Genomic DNA, 21698 nt, shown 5'->3' with positions numbered 1-21698 from the left:
TTACTTGAAATCATTCTTCTTATGGTTGGATACCAATTTGACATACAGAGGCATTCATTTGTTTCATTTTTTTTTTTAAGACAGTATAAGAGCAGTTTTAGGTTTAAACAGTAGTATTAAGAGCAAGATACAGAGGTTTCCCATATACCCCCTGCCCTCACACATGCATAGCCTCCCTCATTATTGACATCTCCCACTGGAGTGGTATATTTGTTACAATAGATAAACCTACATTGACACATCAGAATCACACAAAGTCCATAGTTTACATTAAGGTTCACTCTTGGTGGTACATTCTATAGGTTTGGACAAATGTATAATGACATATATTCACCGTTATAGTATCATACAATGTATTTTCGCTGCCCTAAAAATCCTCTGTGCTCCACCTAGGCATCCCTCTCCCTGCCCCAACCACTGGCAACCACTGGTCCTTTCACTGTCTCCATAGTTTTTCCTTTTCCAGGATGATTCCTTCTTTTTAGATTGCCTTCTTTCACTTAGTAATATGCATTTAAGGTTCCTCCGTGTCTTTTTAGGACTCTATATCTCATTTCCTTGTGGTGCTGAATAATATTTCATTGTCTGGATATACCACAGTTTATTTATCCATTCACCTATTAGGACATCTTGGTTGCTTCCAATTTTTGACAGTTATGAATAAAGCTGCTATAAATGTCCATGTGCAGGTTTTTGTATGGACATTAAGTTTTCAACTCCTTTGAGTAAATACAAAGGAGCTTGATTGCTGGATCTGTGGTGAGAGTATGTTCAGTTTTGGAAGAAACCACCAAACTGTCTTCCAAAGTGGCTGTACCATTTTGCATTCCTACCAGCAGTGAATGAGAGTTCCTGCTGCTCCATGTCCTTGTCAGCATTTGGTGTTGTCAGTGATCTGCATTTTGACCATTCTGATAGGTGCATAGTGGAATCTCATTGTTGTTCTAATTTGCATTTCCCTGATGATATATGATGTAGAGCTTATAAGACACATGCTTATTTGCTATCTGTATATCATTTTTTGTAAGGTGTCTATGAAGGTCTTTGGCCCATTTTTTAATTGGGTTGTTTGTTTTCTTATTGTTGAGTTTTAAGAGTTCTTTGCATATTTTGGGTAACAGTCTTTTATCAGATGTGTCTTTTGCAGATGTATTCTCCCAGTCTGTGGATGGTCTTCTCATTCTCTTGACATTGTCTTTCACAGAGCAGATTTTTAACTTTAATGAAGTCCAGTTTATCCATAATTTCTTTCATGAATAGTGCCTTTGGTGTTGTATCTAAAATGTAATCGCTATACCTGGGGTCGTCTAGGTTTTTTCTTATGTTATCTTCTAGGAGTTTTATATCAGTTTGTTTTAAAATTTTAAATTGTTTTTAATTTATTTTTAACCTATGTAAAATTACATAATTCCAAAGTTAAAACTATAACACAAGGTATGTTATATGTATGTATGTTTGTATTGTCCCCACTCTGTTTCTTACACAAAATGTAACATACCATAAACACTTTACACATTGCTTTTTTCTTTTAAAAGTATATCCTGGAGAGCACTTCATAGAAGTATGTAGAGAGATGTTTCTTATTCCTTTTTGCACCTGCAAAATACTCAGTATATTTTATAGAGGCGTCATTGTTCATATAGCCAGTTCTTTGTTGATAGATATTTGAATTATTTCTAGGTTTTTTGCTGTTACAAATAGTGCAGTAATAAATGACCTTGTTTGTAAGTTACTTAGTATTTTTCCAGCATATTTTAAAAAACAGCTTTATTGAGGTAGAATTCATCCATTTAAAGTATACAATTCAATAGTTTTTAGTATATACACCAGGTTGTGCAACCATCACCACAATAAATTTTAGAACATTTTTATCACCCAAAAAGAAACTCCATACCTCTTAGAAGTCACTCTTCATTCTCCCCTGCCTTAGCCTTAGGCAACCATAAATCTACTTTCTGTATCTATTCTGATCATTTCATACAAATGGAATCAATATATTATGTGGTCTGTTGTGACTGGTGTCTTTCACTTAGCATAGCGTTTTCAAGGTTCAGCTATGTGGTAGCATGTATCAGTACTTTATTCCTTTTATGGCTGAATAATATTCTATTGTGTGGATATGCCACATTTTATTTATCCATTCATCAGTTGATGGACATTTGGTTTGTTTCCACTGTTTTTGCTAGCATATTTTGGGATAGATTCCTGGAAGTGGGGCTGCTGAGTCTAACAGCAAAAGCATGTATAATTTTGATAGACATTGCTAAATTACCCTCCGTAAGGATTTTGTAATTTCATGTTACCACCAGCAATGTTGTAAGAGTTCTTGTTTTCCAAGAGCCTTGCCAATAGACAATATTTTCAAACTTTAGGCTTTTTTTTTTTTTTTAATTTATTATTTTTGGCTGTGTTGGGTCTTCGTTGCTGCGCGCGGGCTTTCTCTAGTTGCGAGTGGGGGCTGCTCTTCGTTGTGGTGCGCAGGCTTCTCATTGCAGTGGCTTCTCTTGTTGCGGAGCACGGGCTATAGGCGCGCGGGCTTCAGTAGTTGTGGCACGTGGGCTCAGTAGCTGTGGCTCGTGGGTTCTAGAGCGCAGACTCGGTAGCTGTGGCACACGGTCTTTGTTGCTCCGTGGCATGTGGGGTCTTCCTGGACCAGGGCTCGAACCCATGTCCCCTGCATTGGCAGGCGGATACTTAACCACTGCACCACCAGGGAAGTCCAAACTTTAAGAGTTTTGTCTAAAGGTAACACCTGGTATTTCTGTGTAGTTTTTTGGTAAGTTATATTGAAGCGCACAAATCCTAAGTGTATAGATTAGTGATTCTTTACAAGAAGAAACAGACCATTTCCAGAATCCCAGAAGCCTCCTGCACCCTTCCTAGTCATACCCACCCTCAAGGATAACTTTATCCTGATTTTTAACTCCACACGTTAGTTTTCCCTATTTTTAAATTTATATAAATGTAATCACAAATTATGTCATCATTTGTGTCTACATACTTTAGTTCAACGTGATGTTTGTGAAAGTCATCCATGTGGTTACATGTAGTTATCATTCATTCATCCTTATTACTGTATGTTATTCCATTATATGCCACAATTATCCATTCTGTTGTAGATGGACATTTGATTTGTTTGCAGTTTCTGGCTATTAAGCATACTGATGCTACATCGAACTGTTCTCTGTCATGACTGTGGTGGTTGATACATGACTCTATGCATTTGTCGAAACCCTGGACATGTACACCACAAAGAATGATCTTTTCTATACGTAAATTAAAAATGTGTAAGAAAAAAGAATAGTGATGCTATGAACGTTCTTATACATACCTCTTGGTGAACATATGTACACATTTCTGATTTGTATATATCTAGCAGTAGAGTTGCAGGGTCATAGGCTGTGCATATGTTCTGCTTTAGTTCATACTGCTGGACAGTTTTCCAAAGTGCTTGTACCACTTTTCCCCCTGGCAGTGTTGCTAGCACTTAGTATTGTCTCTCTTTTTATTTTAGCCATCTAATAGGTGTGTAGTTGTATCACATTATGATTTTAGTTTGCATTTTTTTGATGATTTGTTTATTAGAATTTCAAATATCCTCTTTCACAAAGCATTGATGTATTCTGCCCATTTATCTTTTGGGTTATTTTTGGGGTTATTTGTCTTTTTCTTATTAATTTGTAGAAGTTCTTTATACTGGAAACAAGTCCTTGGTTATATACATGTATTACAAATATCTTCTCCTACTATGTGGGTTCCCTATCACTCCTAATGTTATTTTTTTGTTGACCAGAAATGATTAATTTAATATAGTCCTATATATCTATTTTTCCCTTTATGGTTAGCACTTTTTGTGTCTTGTTTAAGGAATCTTTTCCTATCTTAAGGCATGAAGATATTCTCCTATGTTTTTTTCTAACTTTATTCTTTTAGTTTTATTGTTTGACTTTTCACATTTAGATCTACAATCAATCTTGAAACTTGTTTTTTTGTTTGCTTAATGTAAGATAAGGGTCAATATTATTTTTTCTCTTTGCAGATAGCCTCAAACTGACCATGCACCATTATTGAAAAGACAGTCTTTTCCCTACTACACTGTCACTTTTGTCATAAATCAAGTGACTCTTAGTGTAGTTTTTATATACGAGTGAGGTTGAACATCATTTTATGTTTAATATCTATTTGCATTTATTTTTCTGTGAACTGTCCCTACTTTGTCCCATTTTTATTGGGCTCTTGGTCTTTTTCTTCTGAGTTTTTTGAAACTCTTTATACATCAGAGATATTAGCCCTTTGTGATATAAATTGCAAAGATTTTTTTTTCCAGTTTGTAATTCCCAGACTTTTGTATCTCTTGTAATGAGAACTGTTTCACCTACATGTCAAGAATGTCTGTGTTTTCCATGTCCAGAAGGACTTTAAGGATGGCCTTTGTTCCTCTCCCTGCTGTTTCTGCCTCTCACTATAAAGCACAGCTATGCTCTTTGGGATAGATTTGACAGGGCAGAGGTGGGACTGTTCTTGACTAGATTTCACAGTATTAGACCTCATGCTAACCTGGCTGTACTTCTTTCCTCTTTTCACTACTTTTGCAGAGTATGTTCTGTCTTTGAAGATGTTATAGAAACCTAGTGTTTCCTTTCTGTTGTTATATCTCTCCTCACAGACAATATTCAATATTTATTCAGGTAGTTTGTGGACTGTGAAAATATTTTTTTCAATTTATTCTTTCTAACCAGAGATTGTTTCCAGGTCAACTCTTTCTTTTATTCCATTCTTAAAAAAAAATCTCATCAGAAAGAGACTACATCATCATAAAAATTTTTAGAAATGTAAAAAATATAAAGCAGAAATGGGAGGAGAAAAATTTTTAAAAAGTCATCCACAGTTCTAGCATCCAAAGACAGGCGTTGTTAAGAGTCTTGTCTTACGTCTTCCAGTATAAAGAGTATGCCTACTAATTCCCTGGCGGTCCAGTGGTTAGGACTCGGCGCTTTCATTGCCACGGCCCGGGTTCAATCCCTGATCAGGGAAGTAGAATCCTGCAAGCTGCACGGCATGGCCAAAAAAAAAAAAAAAGAAAAAAAAAGTATGCGTCAAGTCTCATATGATCCTGAATGTTGGTCTGCCTCGTTTGTTGTAGTGAGTATGGCTTTGCCGAGAAGGTGGTGGAGGGGATGTTCATCATCGTCAGTTCCATCACCATCAAGATTCACTCCAAGGCCTTCCACGCTTCTTTTGAATTGTGGCAGCTCCAGGGCTATAGTGTGAACCCCAACTGGCAGCAGAGTGACCTCCGCCTCACCCGTATCACTGACCCCCGCCGAGGAGAGGTGACAGCCCTGGCATTCTGAGAAGGGAGAATGGGGGGTTCAAAATAGGACTCATTCTTAAAGGATGTTATTCCTGCTTTGGGGATTTCCTCAAAGTCTCCCCCATCCTTGGGAACCCAAGAATCCCTTCTGTCCAGTGTTACTGTTACATCCTTTCCTCAGTAATGGATCTCTGATCCACTGCCTTCTGTGGGTAGGATCCCAGCTGAGAATGGTGGGGGTCTCTGCCTTGCCAGTCTTTTCCCCTTGGACTTCCTGCCTCTTGATTAATTTCATCCACAGAATTAAGGGATTTTACTTTCTTTCCTTCTAGGTTTTAACATTTAAGGAAATAACTTGGCAAACACTTCGAATTGAGGCAGATGCTACAGACAATGGTGATCAGGACCCAGTCACCACTCCACTGAGGCTTATTACCAACCAAGGCAGGATCCAAATAGCCCTCAAGAGAAGAGTGAGTGTGTTCTCTGTCCTCATGAAAACTTCCATCTTTTATTCTCCCAGATAGCATGGGAGATGGTGTTTCCTCCTTTTTGAGTGTTATTGGCCCCTGGAATGACATTTGAAAGGGGAGGACCTGCAATTCAGTGTTGCACTGTATCTGCTAATGAGGAAACATTTCTACCTCCCTGTCATTTTAATTTTGAAAACCATGATTTTTACCTGTATATAGGGACACATAGGCAGTTGATTATTGCTGCTTCTTGTTAATCACAGAAAACTTTAGTAGTTTTGTAAGAAATTGACTCTCCACAGTGCTTGATACTTTCCTTTCGTGTATTGGGGATTGAAAAGCCATCTCTGAAATTGGTTGGGCAGTGGTCACTTTGAGTAGTTGGGATGGTACCAGATGTTGAATCCTGTGTTCTGTGTGACCCCTTCAGACCAAAGATTGCAATGTGATAGCCTCCAAGCTGATGTTCCTGTTGGATGACCTGCTCTGGGTGCTAACTGACTCACAGCTCAAGGCTATGATGAAATATGCAGAATCACTGAGTGAGGCCATGGAGAAGTCAGCACAGCAGAGAAAGAGCCTGGCCCCTGAACCTGTACAGGTTAGAGGTGAAACAGAGACCCTTGGTGGCAGTGGGGAGATGGTAGGCCGGACCTAATTCATACCTCCACCGTAAGTGGAGCCTAGACTTTATTAGACTTATTTGGGGGAATTTGTCATTCACTTCTGGAGGTACATAGGCTTTGCCTGTGCCTCTGATTTATTCAGTTATTCTGTTCTTTGGGTGCCTCTAGTGTGTTAGGTATACAGTGTTAGCCACTGGAAAGCCTCTTGTTCCTGTCCTTGGAACTCTTGCTGTCTTAAAATATGGACTATAAACAAGTTATTACAATATGATTTGATAAGTGCTGTAATAGAGGTAAACACTGTGCCATGAGAGCACAAAGAAAAGGGATCCAACTACCTGGGCTGAAAGAGGGCATTTAGGGAAGACTTCCTGGAGGAGGTGTTTTAGCATCAGTCAGCTAAGTTCTAGGGGGGTGAGAGCTTAGAGGCAATTCAAATCTCAGAACAGGACTCTGACAGTTACTAGATTAATTATAATTTGGCTTCTTGGAGTTTGGGTTATTTAAGTGGGGTAGACCTACATGAGATACCAGATGAATAGTTATGAGAAGGAAGGGACACCTTGTCAAATTGTGGTTTTCTTCAGGCTGAACTAAAGCTTAAAGAAAGCCAGCAAGGAGGCTGTCTGGGTCTGGACTTCTTGTTTCTCTCTGTCACGTGTAGATCACCCCACCTGCTCCCAGCGCCCAGCAGTCCTGGGCCCAGGCGTTCGGTGGCAGCCAGGGCAGCAGCAACAGCAGCAGCAGCCGCCTCAGCCAGTACTTTGAGAAATTTGATGTGAAAGAGTCCTCCTACCATCTGCTCATCTCCCGCCTGGACCTGCACATTTGTGATGATAGCCAGTCCCGAGAGCCAGGTACCCCGTGAGGCCTGAGCCTGTGCAGGGTGGTCCATCACCTCCTGGAGCTCTGGGCAAAGCTTGGGGATGGAAGGCTGTTTTCAAGACTATGTGGGGTATTTGTCTGGCTCCCCTTAATCACAGGCCTTCCTCAGGCCTCTGTGCTCCTGTGGCAGCTCTCTGTCTGCAAGTGCTCTTCAGCCTTTAGGATGCAGCAGAACTACCTGTGAGACAGTAAGACACAGGAGCTGGGCCTCTTCCCAGCCCCCACTAAATCGGAATCTTCAGGGGTAGAGCCCAAGCAGTGTATACTTTTTTTTCCCTCCCCAGAGTCTTTTGGGCAATGCTAACCACTGTTATAAGCTTTCAGGAAAGTAAATTCAACTATAGGAAACCTCAGAATTTTCAGATCTTTGAGTCAATTTAAATAGTTATTATGTATAAATGTGTTCTTCCCAAGCAGAGAGGTTATGGTGTGTTCTTGTCATGCTTTTTCATTCATTAGAGCAATTTTTTTTTTTTAACATAGTGTTCCCTAAATCACATATTAATTTAAACTGCATCAATAGAAGTGTGGGTTCCAGAGCTCTGGGAATTCTTCTCTGGCACCTTTGTGGACTCCATTTGGAACTCTGAGCCTTGTTTTTGATGCTGTTCTTGAGGACATTAACAAAGAGAAAGCATCCCAGGAAGGGTGTGCAGATTGTTTAATGCTATGGAAACCGTAGCATAGAAGGAAAGAGTTGAAAGACACAGAGATATTTCATATGAAAAAGAGTAGACACAGGATATAGGAGAGCCATCTTTAAATAAAGAGAGGGCGTTAATGCAGAGTGGAGTGGTCCTTAGGAAAGTCAAGCCCAGAGCCCTTCAGACATTGCTTTTATTTTGTGGCGCTGTAAGCAGAGCATAAACAAATAGCACCTGCTTTTTTGGCAGACATCTCTACCCATTTGAGACTCACTAGAGCAATTGGTATTAAGTACACATACACATTTATTCAGAATGAAAAAATAATTGACTCATTTCTTTCCTTCATGAGCCTTAGGGAAATCACTTCACCCCTCTGAGTTTCTTCATTTGTGAACCTTGAGTTAAATTATATCTTACTCATTTACCTTATAGGTCGTTATCAGGCTCAAATGACATAATATACTGAATTTGGAGGACATTAATCATAGGCCAGTATTCGCTATTATTATTTCTCTGCTGCCAGTTCCTTCAATACTCTTTGTCCTCCCTCTACACCCCTCTGCCACCAGCTCTTGTTTTTAGATGCCGTCCTATGGAAGCTTGTGTTCTTGCTGCCTTTTCCTCTCTGGAGGTTATGTTTGCTTCTTAATGAGACCTAGATTCATTTTCCTTGGGGGAACCTACTACCTTTTCTTTCTGGGACACCAAGCACCAATGCCTCTCTTGCTTTGCTCTACCTTGGTCTTGAAGTGACTTCAGCCCCTCTCCACTCCCAATATGAAAGAGCTGAAAGGAGCAGTGACAGCGTAAAGATTGCTTTTGCCACCACAGCAAATAAATTGCTCACTGTTTTGTTAGCCACTAGTTTTGGAAGTTCTTTGCTAAAACAATTATTTTTTTGTTTGGTTGTTTCTTCCAAGTGTTACTATAAAGACCTTGCAGTTTTGTTTTGTTTTGTTTTTAAAAATATTTATTTATTTATTTGGTTGCACTGGGTCTTAGTTGCGGCATGCAGGATCTTCGTTGTGGCGTGCGGGATCTTTTTCAGCTGCAGCATGCGAACTCTTAGTTGTGGCATGCATGTGGGATCTAGTTCCCTGACCAGGGAACGAACCCGGGCCCCCTGCATTGGGAGCGCGGAGTCTTAACCACTGCGCCACCAGAGAAGTCCCTGTTTTGTTTTGGTTTTAATCCTTTCAGAAATCTTTATTAAAAATACATTATTGAGAGTTTCATCCTTTTGCTTGATAAGAGCGTATAGCACTGTCCTCTTCATGTAACAGGGTCCTGCAATCCATACTAAGAGGTGAATGACTAGCCTTCCCTGAAGCCCCCATGTATTTATTAAGCTAAGTGAATCTACTTGGTGGATTTTAGGAAAGTTTTGGATGAGATATTTTTAGATAGAGGGATAAATCCCAGCCAACCGTACCCAGGTGTGGCATATGACTCTGTGAAGGGACAAGGAACACAAAGAGTTCTTGTGACTTTGATTCTTCTCCTTGGATTTGGGAAGAAAGGGGAAGGGAGAACTAGGTGTTACGGAAAGGGTGCTAAGATTCTCTGGAGTTGTCCTGTCCAATATGGCAGCCACTAGCCACATATGACTATTGGGCACTTGAAATATTGGCTGATCCAAATTGAGATGGGGTGCAAGTGTAACATACGCATGGGATTTCGAAGATAGAGTACAAAAAAAGAGTGTAGAATACCTTAATAATTATTTTCATATTGATTACATGTTGAAATGATATTTGGAGTATATTGGTTTAAATAATGTGTAATATTAAAATTAAATTCACTTTTAAAAAAAAACTTTTTTAATGTAGCTACTAGAAAATTTTAAATTACTTATGTGGCTTATGTTACATTTCTATTGGATAGCATTGCTCTAGAACTCTATGTCCAATATGGTAGCCAGTAGCCACATGTGGCTATTTAAATTAAAATCAAAATTAAATAAAATTAAAAATTCAGTTCCTCATTTATACCAACAACATTTCAAGTACTCATTATAATCTATGGACCATAGAAGATGTCCATCATCACAGAAAGTTCTTTTGGATAGTGCTGCTCTAGGGACTCCTTGAAGGCTACATCTGTCTGCTTTTTCATTAAGGGACACTATAGCCTGGATATTGGGACCCCTCACTAATACGCTCGTCTATCCCTTGGTATTGGAGGTGAAGTTATTGGAAACTTGGTGGGTAACTGGGGATGGCTTGGCTTGCAGTGGGGCAGCACTGTCTCTTAAAATCAAACTGGAGCAGCTCGCCCTTCAGGCTTCTGGGAGGAGGTAGGTGGTTGATGGGGAAAAGAGTGTCATCTGCCTCTTTTTAGTTATCTCCCTCAGGATAAGGGCTGTGAGCCAAAGCTTTCTTCACCTCTCTTCAGGCTAGGCTATCCTCTCCCACCATCTCACTGGAGAATTTTAGTCATTTATGTACACTATTTACCATTTATGTGTCATATATGATTATGTGTTTATAATTAAATATGTTGATAATGGGTAATTATATTTGATTTCTATTCTAAACCTTATTTTAATATGTTCAGTCGCGTAGTTTATTGTTCTTTTAGTTCCAAATAAATCCAACAGAGGGAGCATGGCTGTGAAACCCTCTCCCTCTAGTAGCCTAGGTCATGCATGTTCAACTGGGATGATATCTCCCCACAGCAGGGAAAAATCCACTCTTTTCTTTTAAACAGATATATATTTATTGAGATATCATTCATATACCATACAATTCACCCATTTAGAATATACAACTCAGCGTTTTAAAGTATAGTCATAGGGTTATGTGATCATTACTACAATCTAATTTTAGAACCTTTTTGTCATCCGTAAAAGAAACTCTGTACCCATTAGATGACACTCCCCATTTTGTAGCTGTAAGCAACCACTGATCTTTCTGTCTTGATGTTTGCCTATTCTGGACATTGGAAATTGGTTCTTTGGTGAGGGGTGGGGGTGAAAAAAAATCTTAGATATAACAATGCTTAACCTTATTGGCAAAATTTTATTCCTTAGTGTTTAATTTCTCTTATTGAGTTTTCTTGGGTATCATATGAGCAACACTGATGTTGAGTTCATGGAAGATCAGGGCTATAAACTATGGCAAATAGATGGCTGTGATTAGAGGACTTTCTATCGATCGCTTGATCTCAAAGTCAGATGGTGAGAGGTGGCCTGTACATAGCTAGCAGCTGTCATTGGCTGCCTCATCAGTGTTGTTTATATTTAATCCTTAGTACTTTTGTGATTTGAACTTTGAGAATTAAATAAAAATAGTTTATATTTTATTATTTAATTATACAAATTGTTCAACAAATCAATAATTTAGTTAAATGTTGAAAAGGAAAAATATTGACACTATCTGAATATCTAGCACCTAGTTAAGCTAAAGTTATTTTCTCATTTAAGCAAAAGTTAAAAGCTAACAAAATAATAATTTTAAGAAATTAATTTAAAAACTTTATTTTATTCAAAAATAATTTTGAATAATTAAAAATTTGATTATATCACTATTACGTATTAATATAAATTGCTAAATTGCATATGTGATTCTATACATTATAATTTTTATAAGAAATAAATTACATTAAAAGTTACTCAGCAGGGCTTCCTTGGTGGCACAGTGGTTAAGAATCTGCCTGCCAGTGCAGGGGACACGGGTTCGAGCCCTGGTCCGGGAAGATCCCACATGCCGCGGAGCAACTAAACCCGTGTAACACAACTACTGAGCCTGCGCTCTAGAGCCTGTGAGCCACAACTACTGAACCCCGCGTACCAGAACTACTGAAGCCCATGTGCCTAGAGCCCGTGCTCTGCACCAAGAGAAGCCACCGCAATAAGCCCGTGCACCGCATTGAAGAGTAGCCCCCACTTGCCGCAACTAAAGAGAGCCCGCGGACAGCAACAAAGACCCAATGCAGCCAAAAATAAATAAATAAATTTATATATATATAAAAGTTACTCAGCAGATATAGTTATAAACTTAAGTTAAATATTAATAGCTTTAAATTTTTTTAACTTTTCACATTTTATTTTTTAACCTTTTTAAAAAAAATTTTGGGGGCTTCCCTGGTGGTGCAGTGGTTGAGAATCTGCCTGCCAATGCAGGGGACACGGGTTCGAGCCCTGGTCTGGGAAGATGCCACATGCCACAGAGCAACTGGGCCCGTGAGCCACAATTACTGAGCCTGTGCTCCGCAACAAGAGAGGCCGCGATAGTGAGAGGCCCATGCACCGCGATGAAGAGTGGCTCCTGCTTGCCACAACTAGAGAAAGCCCTCGCACAGAAACGAAGACCCACCACAGCCATAAAAATAAATAGAAAAATAAATAAATTTAAAATACGCTTGTTTCTTTTAAAAAAAATTTTTGGCTGCATTGGGTCTTCGTTGCTGTGCGCTGGTCTTTCTCTAGTTGCAGCGAGTGGGGGGCTACTCTTCATTGCGGTGCTTGGGCTCCTCATTGCAGTGGCTTCTCTTGTTGTGGAGCATGGGCTCTAGGCGTGCGAGCTTCAGTAGTTGCAACACGCGGGCTCAGTAGTTGTGGCACGTGGGCCCTAGAGTGCACAGGCTTCAGTAGTTGTGGTGCGTGGGCTCAGTAGTTGTGATGCCTGGGCTCTAGGGTATGCGGGCTTCAGTAGTTGTGGTGTGTTGGCTCTAGAGCGCAAGCTCAGTAGTTGTGGCGCACGGGCTTAGTTGCCACATGGCATGTGGGATCTTCCCAGACCAGGGCTCGAACCCGTGTCCCCTGCATTGGCAGGCAGATTCTTAATCACTGTGCCACCAGGGAAGTCCCTTAACTTTTAACGTAAAAGAATTATTTAGTCTTTCTTAACCTGGCATTGAATGAAAGGAATAAGCTTTATTCTTATTCTTTTTATGTATAAAGCACAGGTAGACATATAGTACATAAGATATACAGTATATCTGTGGTATTAAATTTCATGGAGAAGGGACAATTAGGAAAAAAATAGCTAAACAGGCTCCTATGAGGTGGTAATTATGACAAAAACGTTGAGCAACAGGAACACAGGTGTAGGTGTATCTCCTAGTAGGATGGTGATTCGTCCAGAACCTTGGCATGGTGATATCTGGAGTGGATGGAAATGACCCTCCTGGTTGTAGGTGTACCAGCTTACAGCTAGAAGGTCCCAGGGTATTTCCCTTCACCTGGAAATAGCATGGAAGGGATAGGAGGGAAGTGCAGAACAGGGTAGCTTAGACAACACACATATGCAGAAGAAATAGTCCTTGTTCTTACAGTTCTTAGAGTGTAGTTGGAGAGATAAGACAGAAACATGGAAAGTTCATTCATTTAGTAAGAATGAAATGTAAATTCAAGATAAACAATAGAATATTTGACTTATTGCAAAAAAATTCAGTTTATCTACACTATTCTGTATGTTTATAATGTCCTTGTTAGTGCAGTGTTTTTAGTGTTCCATGGTACTTCGTATGTACAGTGTGTAATGACAGTCTTACATCACAGCTTTAGCTAAGAAATGAAAGGAAGTAACATGGGTCCTGTTTTTTGGGGAGTTTGGCTTATGCCTCTCCAGGTGTTGTGCTGAGGGACAGCAATACTACTATTGCCAGGTTTGGGGGAACCAATCAGTCAAGGTTGTCAAGCGTGCCTGTGGGAGACCTAGGATTGGAATTCCAGAATCCTGAGTTTTGCAGTTTCTTTTGTCTTTCTGGAATTCTGACAGCCATTTACAGAGACAGTGGAATATGCTTTTTTAAAAAAATCTTTTAGAGCATGTCCATTGCAATTCAAAAGAGGAGGGCCTCAGCCTTGCAAATCACCTGACATCATGGCCTTTCGGCTGCACTTATGTATCAGCCAGGCTTTGGAGCTGACCCTTAGGAGGACTTTTAAGTGCTTCAAGTGGTGTTTAAGCCTGTGTTTCTTCTGCTGCTGTTCACCTTTATTTTTCTTTGTAGGTGTCTCCGCAAACAGACTCATGGGTGGTGCAATGCAGCTTACCTTTCGCAAGATGGCATTTGACTATTACCCCTTCCACTGGGCAGGTAGGAGAATTCTGAATGGGTGCAGTTTTAGCGTGGCCTAAGTATTGAGGCCATATGCCTGGGTTCATCCCTGACTGCCCAGCAGGAGGGTGCCAGGGATTGCAGCACATGCTCAGAGAGGTGTTGGCAATAGTCCTTTTCAAGAGAACATCTTCTGGAAACTTGCAGGGTCCACTGTTGATGAGAAGCAGTAGGAGGGCAGGCAGTGTCTGAGATGTTGCTTTTGATTCTGTGCTCTACCCCTTACTTCCACTAGTTTTAGAGCTTCTCCAGTGGTCCATAGTCAAAGATGGCGAAAGTCAGCAGCTGGCCTTTAGGGAACCCTAGGGAAAAATCACATATAGAATCCAGAAGAACTTGAATGCTCTCACTAGATAATTTTTACTTATCCCAGAGAATTTTGGATTGGCAGTGAGGGATCAGATTCTGAATTATGGAAAACTGTACCAATGGAAAAGAAAAATGTAACATTGGATCATGATCTTAGACTAAAATCTTTTTGCTTTATCGCACAGGCGATAGCTGCAAACATTGGGTACGTCACTGTGAGGCCATGGAGACCCGAGGCCAGTGGGCCCAGAAGCTGGTGATGGAATTTCAGAGTAAAATGGAGAAGTGGCACGAGGAGACAGGTCTGAAACAACCCTGGCACCTGGGGGTAGGCTCTCCCTTCCGGAGGAAAGCAGGTGGGTTATGAGGAGCTGGAGGACTCCTGTTGCTTTGCCTCTTGACATTTACCTTTGAGTATCCAGTGGCAGTAAAGCACTGGACTGGCTAATTATCCCAACTTACTCCCAGCTGATTATTCCAACTTTATCCCACGGAGAGACATCTGTGACTTTTTTCTTTACGGAGTCCTGTTTGTCTCCAGGGATAGCTGCAGTGTGGAAGAGAGGTTGTTAGCTTCTCTATTCAATAGGCCGTTGCCTTGGTCTTAAGGAGAGAATAGTTTTTGAGTTCCATCCTGGAGCTTGCCAGTGTTAAACTCTTTCCTACATATAGCATTAATGATCTTAGGGTTTTTACTTTCCGAATTCTATTAATGATGATAGTTGAGTGTATCTGATTCTTTTTCCCACCTTCTTATTTTTATTTAGATTCTCTCTCCAGTCCTCGAAAGAACCCCCTTGAGAGAAGCCCCTCTCAGGGCCGACAGGCTGTCTTTCGGCCTCCAGCATGGAATCGCCTGCGCTCTAGCTGCTTGGTAATACGGGTGGATGACTTGGACGTCCACCAGGTAAGGAGCCCACGACACAGGGAAACAAGTCTGGAAAGGGGTGGAGCAGTTCATTTGGAACGCAACACATGTGATCAAGGTTGTAGAATTCGGGGGCTGTTTCCCTCCCTTCCAGGTGGATTTGACACTTTGGTCTGTTTCTTTCTGAGTGTGACTGCCGAGATCAGGACTTGGGATTCCCCACTTTGCTCTGAATACCCCGCTACAAACCTTTCACTGAAAAAACGAACTCGTAGATGGTGTTAGTCAGGTGTGAGAATGCCTGGAATCTGCGTGAAGAGCACTCTGCTCCCTGTGACAGACTTTGGAAGAATTGTAGAGGCTTTATCCTCCCATCTCAGAGGAAATGGAGGAAATTCTATTCTGGGTGCTGTATAGATGCTAACAGCAACTCGTGATTGCATAGGTTTCTACAGCTGGACAGCCAAGTAAGAAGCCATCGACGCTCCTTTCCTGCAGTCGGAAACTTCACAACCTCCCCACTCAGGTCTCTGCCATTCATATTGAGTTCACAGAGTATTACTTCCCCGATAATCAGGAGCTGCCAGGTAAGCACCTGCTCTGGTCATTCCTTACTGTCTTGCTCTTGCTCTTCGCATTTGTCAGCCTCGGGGGCTCTCTGCTTATATTCTGTTCGTTATTTGGAGTTTTAAGTGTTTGAGTTAGTTTAGCACACCTTTGTTGAAAACTCTTCCCTGTGTAAATATATACATTTGATAATAAAATGAATATTAGCTGATAAGTAAGAGTCGAGCTGCTACTTCATTCATGGTGATTCTTTTTTTCTCTGCTTTCCAGTTCCCTGTCCCAATCTTTACATTCAGTTAAATGGTCTGACATTTACTATGGATCCTGTCAGCTTGCTCTGGGGAAACCTCTTCTGCCTGGATTTATACCGCAGCTTGGAGCAGTTCAAAGCTATCTACAAGCTGGAAGATTCAAGCCAGAAAGATGAACACTTGGACATCCGACTGGATGCCTTCTGGTTGAAGGTAGGGTAGAGAGTGGGATTTTTGTTCCCTGTTGGTAGCCACAGCTGCACTTCTACCATGGCTATAATCCAAGGTTCTGCTCTGTTCATTTGATAGAAGTAAGGAAAGCAGTTTTGGGTTCAGCCCAAATGGTCTTTCATGTGTGTATTAATGGTGGGTTGCAGAGTTGCTCAGCTGGCCATTCTGAATTGGGTTTCATTTTCTCTCTGAAGGTGAGCTTCCCGCTGGAGAAGAGAGAGCGGGCTGGGTTGCACCGTCCCCAGGCCCTTGTCTTCTCTGCATCAGGCGTGACTGCCACCAATACACGTCACGCCCCACACTGTAGCTGTCCAGACCTCCAGAGTCTCTTCCGGGGTTTTGCTGCTGCTGAGTTCTTTCATTCCAATTATGTTCAGTTTCCCAAGGTGCCAGGCGGCTTTAGCCTTCTGCACATGCTGTTTTTGCATCACGCTTTCCAGGTGGATTCCCGACTCCCTCAATCTAGTGCCCTCCCTCCCCAGAGGCTTAAGGCTTCCCAGGATCTCTGGTCCATCCACTTCACCCAGATCTCCTTGGACTTTGAGGGAACAGAGAACTTCAAAGGCCATTCCTTGAATTTTGTGGCCCCCTTCCCCTTGTCGATTTGGGCCTGCCTACCCCTCCGCTGGCAGCAAGCCCAGGCACGAAAGCTCCTTATGGCCACAGAAGGGAGGCTGAAAGCATCCGCCAGCTTTGGCAGTCCTGTCCATTCTGAGGCCCTTGCCCCTGACACTGTGTCCCATCAGAGGTCAAGGACTGAGCATGATTTGAAAAGCCTATCAAGCCTTACAGAAGTCATGGAAATTCTGAAAGAAGGCAGCAGTAGTGTGGATAACAAAGGGCCTCTGACAGAGCTGGAGGACACGGCAGATGTGCATGTGCTCATACACTCGCCTGAGCATGTCCGAGTGAGGCTTGACCACTACCAGTACTTGGCTCTCCTCCGCCTGAAGGAGGTGCTCCAGGGTCTTCAGGAGCAGCTTACTAAGGATACCGAGGCCATGACTGGGTCTCCTCTGCAGGACCAGACAGCTTGCATTGGCGTCCTCTTCCCCAGTGCTGAGGTGGCTCTGCTCATGCATCCTGTCCCTGGGGCTGTCGAAGCTGACTCTGAGGATTCAGATACTACGAGCCTTGTAGATTCAGAGCTGTCTCCTTCAGAGGATAGGGAGCTGAAGTCTGATGCCTCCTCAGAACAGGGCCCAGCAAGCCCCAGGAAGGTTCTGGAGGACAGTGGCGTTGAAAATCTGGATGCGTCCCAGGATAGGCCGCTGCCTCTCCATAGCAGTGGAGAAGTGCAGGACTCAGATTCTCTTGCACAGCGGGAGGCAGGGAAGGGCCATGAGGCAGTTGATTCCTTACAGGCCACGAGACTGAGCAGCGCCCAGGCACCTAGCTCACCAGCTGAGTTGAAGCCCCCAGGGGACAAGGATACTGCTGTGAATGGACAGGGCGAGCTCATCCCCTTGAAGAACATTGAGGGAGAATTATCAAGTGCTATTCACATGACCAAGGATGCCACAAAGGAGGCTCTACATGCCACCATGGACCTCACCAAGGAAGCTATGTCCCTGACTAAGGATGCCTTCAGTCTGGGCAGAGACCGAATGACCTCCACCATGCACAAGATGCTGTCTCTGCCCCCAGCCAAGTGAGTGGTTCTCTGCCTCCTTCATTCGCCTCCTCTCTCCCTCCTAGCTCTGGCCACTGGGCTCAGGCCTCCTGCCGTGTGCACTTATAGATTGGGAAGCACCGTGTGGTCCAGGAGCGTGTATGGAATGGTCTAGTTAATGTGGCAAAGCTTTAGTTTTCAGAGCTGCCTGTAGAGCAGCGGAAGAACTTTCAGGCTACTTAGAGGATGTAAGCATACCAGTCAGAGGGACTTTATTTTCAGGACTACACCTAACTCTGTGATAGGGGAAGAACCAGAAATTGCAATAAAATAACAAAATCCCATGGATTTTCTCATGCCTCCATATATCTTAGCCTGGTCTTGGGCAGTTTTCAAGTCAACATTTATTGCTTCTTAGCATCAAGCTGTCTCCTCTTTCACTGATTCACTATTATTGATACAGCTATGCTGTATCAGAATAATAATACCTGGCATCTGTACGATATTTTATTCTTTTCAGTGGTCTCTCACATAGTATTTTGTTTGATGTAATCTCCACAGCAGCTCGGGGAGGTCGCTGCAGATGTTTGTATCCCCAGTTTATAACTGAGGAAATGGAAGCTTCAGAGAGGATGAGCCCATGGATCCTGTATCTTATAACTAGAAAAGCTGGGGCTTTGGACTTGCTCTTTCTGGTACACCTTATCAATATCTGTCAGAATAATAGAGAAGGAAGAATTTCACTCATCCGTTCAACAAGTATTTTTTGAGCCCTTACTGTGTGCCAGGCTCTGTGTTAGATGCCGGGGCTACAGTGGGGAGTAAGCAGAAAACACAGAAATGCACAGTCAGAAGAGTGGGAAGGTATAGATTTTTCCATGGGTGCCTGTGGTTTTAGGAAAGATAATGAAAACTATGGGAAATCTTTGCTGGGACACTTCGTGGTTTGGGGACCATGGTTTGAAGATCAGTGGCTTTAGAACTTTTGTCTAAGTGGATTTTCTTAAGTGTGTCTCAAAGCAATGCCTGCGGGTATACTAGTACCTGCTAGGCCTAGATAGCCTAGGAGGAAAGAGAAGGAAAGCTTAAAGGATTAATTATGTAATAATACTAGGCAACATTTATTGAGTACTTTCTATGTGTCAGGCCTTGTCCTAAATATTACAATATTAATGCATTGAATTATTGTAAGAACCCTATAAGGCAGGTCCTAATATCACTCCACATTTTACAGATGAGAAAACTGAGGCTCGGAGAGGTAAGAAACTTGCTCAAGATCACACAGCTTGTGAGTGGTGGGGTGAGGATTGAAAGCCTGGACTCCCAGTCACCTAATGTGCTACCTTTTCTAATTAGAGAAGAGTAAGGGAGATGGGAAAAGAGAGGTAAAAAGGAGAAAAGAAAGGTGTGTGATACAAACTCTTTTTGAAACACCAACACTGACTTCCTAACTGCCCAGGCCAGTGGCCTTTTCTCAGTCATCTTTTTCCAGGACTCCTCTGTGCAGTCAGCCTTGCTGGTCAGTTTATTCTGGGCATTTGTAACCCACCCAGTTCCTCACACTTCTCGGAAGGAGTCTTTTCCTTTCCCTTGGCTGCTCTCTTCTTCCTTTTATCCTGTAAATGGAACTGTTCCACAGCACTAGGCTGTCCATATTCTGATCACTTTTGTCATAATTTTTATTTTTTACATTATAAAAATGATTTGTGTTCATTTCGTTGACAATGTGGAAAAATAAAAGAATAAAGAAGGAAACGTAACAGTCACTTGTAATGACACTATCCAGAGACAGCCATTATTTACATTTGCATCTGTTTGCTTCCAATTTTTCGACACATATTTGTGTATCCATGTGAATGCTTATATGTGCCTACTCATATAAAGTACACAAATATTATTTTATAATATTTGTGTATTTATATTATTTCTATATAATATAGAAAATTTCCAATTTTGTTCACTTTATGATTTATTGTGAATAGTTTCCCATTCATGAGGTACTTGAACATATAATTTTTAATTGCTCTATTATATTCTTGCAAATATAATAATAAAACCAAGGCTGTGTTAAACATCCCTATTTTTGTGAACATTACTCTTTATGCTTATCTAAATCTTTAGAATAAAACCCAGAAGTGGAATTACTGGGTCAAACACTACAAACATTTTAAGGTTCTTGATGTATTTGCCAAACTTTCAGAAGGTTTATATCACTCTGCATTTTTTAATACATTTGACCCTTGATCAATGTGGTGATTAGGAGCACTGAATCTCTGTGCAGTTGAAAATCTGCATGTAACCTATAGTTGGCCTTACCTATAAGAGGTTCCTGCATATGCGTGGTTCCAACGCATCCACAGATTCAACCATCCGTGGATTGTGCAGTACTATAGTATTTACTCTTGAACAAAATATGCATATAAATGGACCTGTGCAGTTCAAACCCGTGTTGTTCAAGGATCAGCTGTACTTTCTCTCTAGGTTATTTTGTCCATCTCCTCACGTCTGCGAGAGTCCTTATTTTCAGTCCTGACTTTCCTCCCCTCCCCTGCTCTTGCTTTAAAACTATCTACTGCCCATAGGTCCACATTGATCTCCCAGGGGTGCCTTGAACCTCACATATATAAAACTAAATTCCTTATCCCTCCCTTCCCCGGCCAGTTCTCTTTTTCTTTCTTTTTTTGGTGGCATCATTCTCTTGCTCATTCAAGCTCTGCCTCTTCCAGGCATTTGTCAGGTTCTGACCATACTTTCAAACTTAAGCATGCTTCAGAATCATCTGGAGGCTTGTTAAAACACAGAGTGCTGAGCCCTGTCCCCAGAGTTCCTCGTCCAGTAGGTCTGGGATGGAGCCTGAGAAGCTGCATTTCTAATGAGTTCCCCTTTAGATGATAATGTTCCTGTGAGGATGATGCTGGGAGCACAGCTCTAGGGAGTCTCACATCCGTTTTTCCTGTCTGCTCCCACATGTGGACTATTTTAGTGAACTATTAGTTGATTTCCTCATTGGGTATCTTTCCCTCTCTAGCATATTTGAAAAAGGCAGGTCAAACTTCTTTTTTTTTAAATTAATTAATTAATTTATTTATTTTTGGCTGCATTGGGTCTTCGTTGCTGCGCGCGGGCTTTCTCTAGTTGCGGTGAGCGGGGGCTACTCTTCGTTATGGTGCGTGGGCTTCTCGTTGCGGTGGCTTCTCTTGTTGCAGAGCTCGGGCTCTAGGCGTGCGGGCTTCAGTAGTTGTGGCACGCGGGCTCAGTAGTTGTGGCTCGCGGGCTCTAGAGCGCAGGCTCAGTAGTTGTGGGACACGAGCTTTGTTGCTCCGCGGCATGTGGGATCTTCCCAGATCGGGGCTTGAACCCATGTGCCCTGCATTTGCAGGCGAATTTTCAACCATTGTGCCACCAGGGAAGTCCCAGGTCAAACTTCTTAAACCACAGGTATGATCTTGTTATTTCCCTTTTCTAAAGCCTTCTGGCTTTTTCTTTATTCTCCCTGAATTGAGTTTGAACTTCTTAGTGTGGAATAGTTAGTTATTATGATATATCCACATGGCACTTTACAGTTTTTTAAAATAGACTTTATTTTCTAGAGCAGTTTTAGCTTCACAGCAATATTGAGTAGACAGTACAGAGATTTCCCGTATGCCTCCTGCACTTCACAGTTTTCAGAGCACTTTCATGCATTATCTTTTGTCCAGGGTTTTCTATAATCTGGCTGCCACTCATGTGGTAAAGTGAAAAAAGCACTTAGCAAGAAGTTAAGAGACTTGGGTTCTTCTTAATTCTACCTTTAACTGGGACTGAGTCAGTTTCTTCACCTATAAATAAAATAGGAGGGTGGGCACATAA

General features: G+C 41.8%; 1 protein-coding gene across 3 annotated transcripts in view; it reads left to right on the top strand.

Annotated features, from left to right (window-relative positions):
* The window catches only part of BLTP3A (bridge-like lipid transfer protein family member 3A), a 59778-nt gene that overhangs the window by 27175 nt on the left and 10905 nt on the right, over positions 1–21698 (top strand). The window contains exons 5-14 of one of the 3 annotated variants that reach the window (XM_059938891.1): positions 5144–5333; positions 5647–5787; positions 6218–6388; positions 7078–7270; positions 13904–13990; positions 14506–14622; positions 15088–15227; positions 15634–15775; positions 16026–16219; positions 16432–17888. In XM_059938891.1, coding sequence (XP_059794874.1) covers positions 5144–5333; positions 5647–5787; positions 6218–6388; positions 7078–7270; positions 13904–13990; positions 14506–14622; positions 15088–15227; positions 15634–15775; positions 16026–16219; positions 16432–17888 — 2832 coding nt within the window. Of the gene's footprint in view, positions 1–5143; positions 5334–5646; positions 5788–6217; positions 6389–7077; positions 7271–13903; positions 13991–14505; positions 14677–15087; positions 15228–15633; positions 15776–16025; positions 16220–16431; positions 17889–21698 lie in introns of all 3 variants that reach the window. The other 2 variants (XM_059938889.1, XM_059938892.1) reach the window with 2 other exon arrangements.

This window comes from Balaenoptera ricei, chromosome 11 (assembly GCF_028023285.1).
Source record: "Balaenoptera ricei isolate mBalRic1 chromosome 11, mBalRic1.hap2, whole genome shotgun sequence".
Lineage (NCBI taxonomy): Eukaryota > Metazoa > Chordata > Mammalia > Artiodactyla > Balaenopteridae > Balaenoptera > Balaenoptera ricei.
Note: the sequence above shows the minus strand (reverse complement) of the source record. Positions and strands in the feature narration are given on the sequence as shown.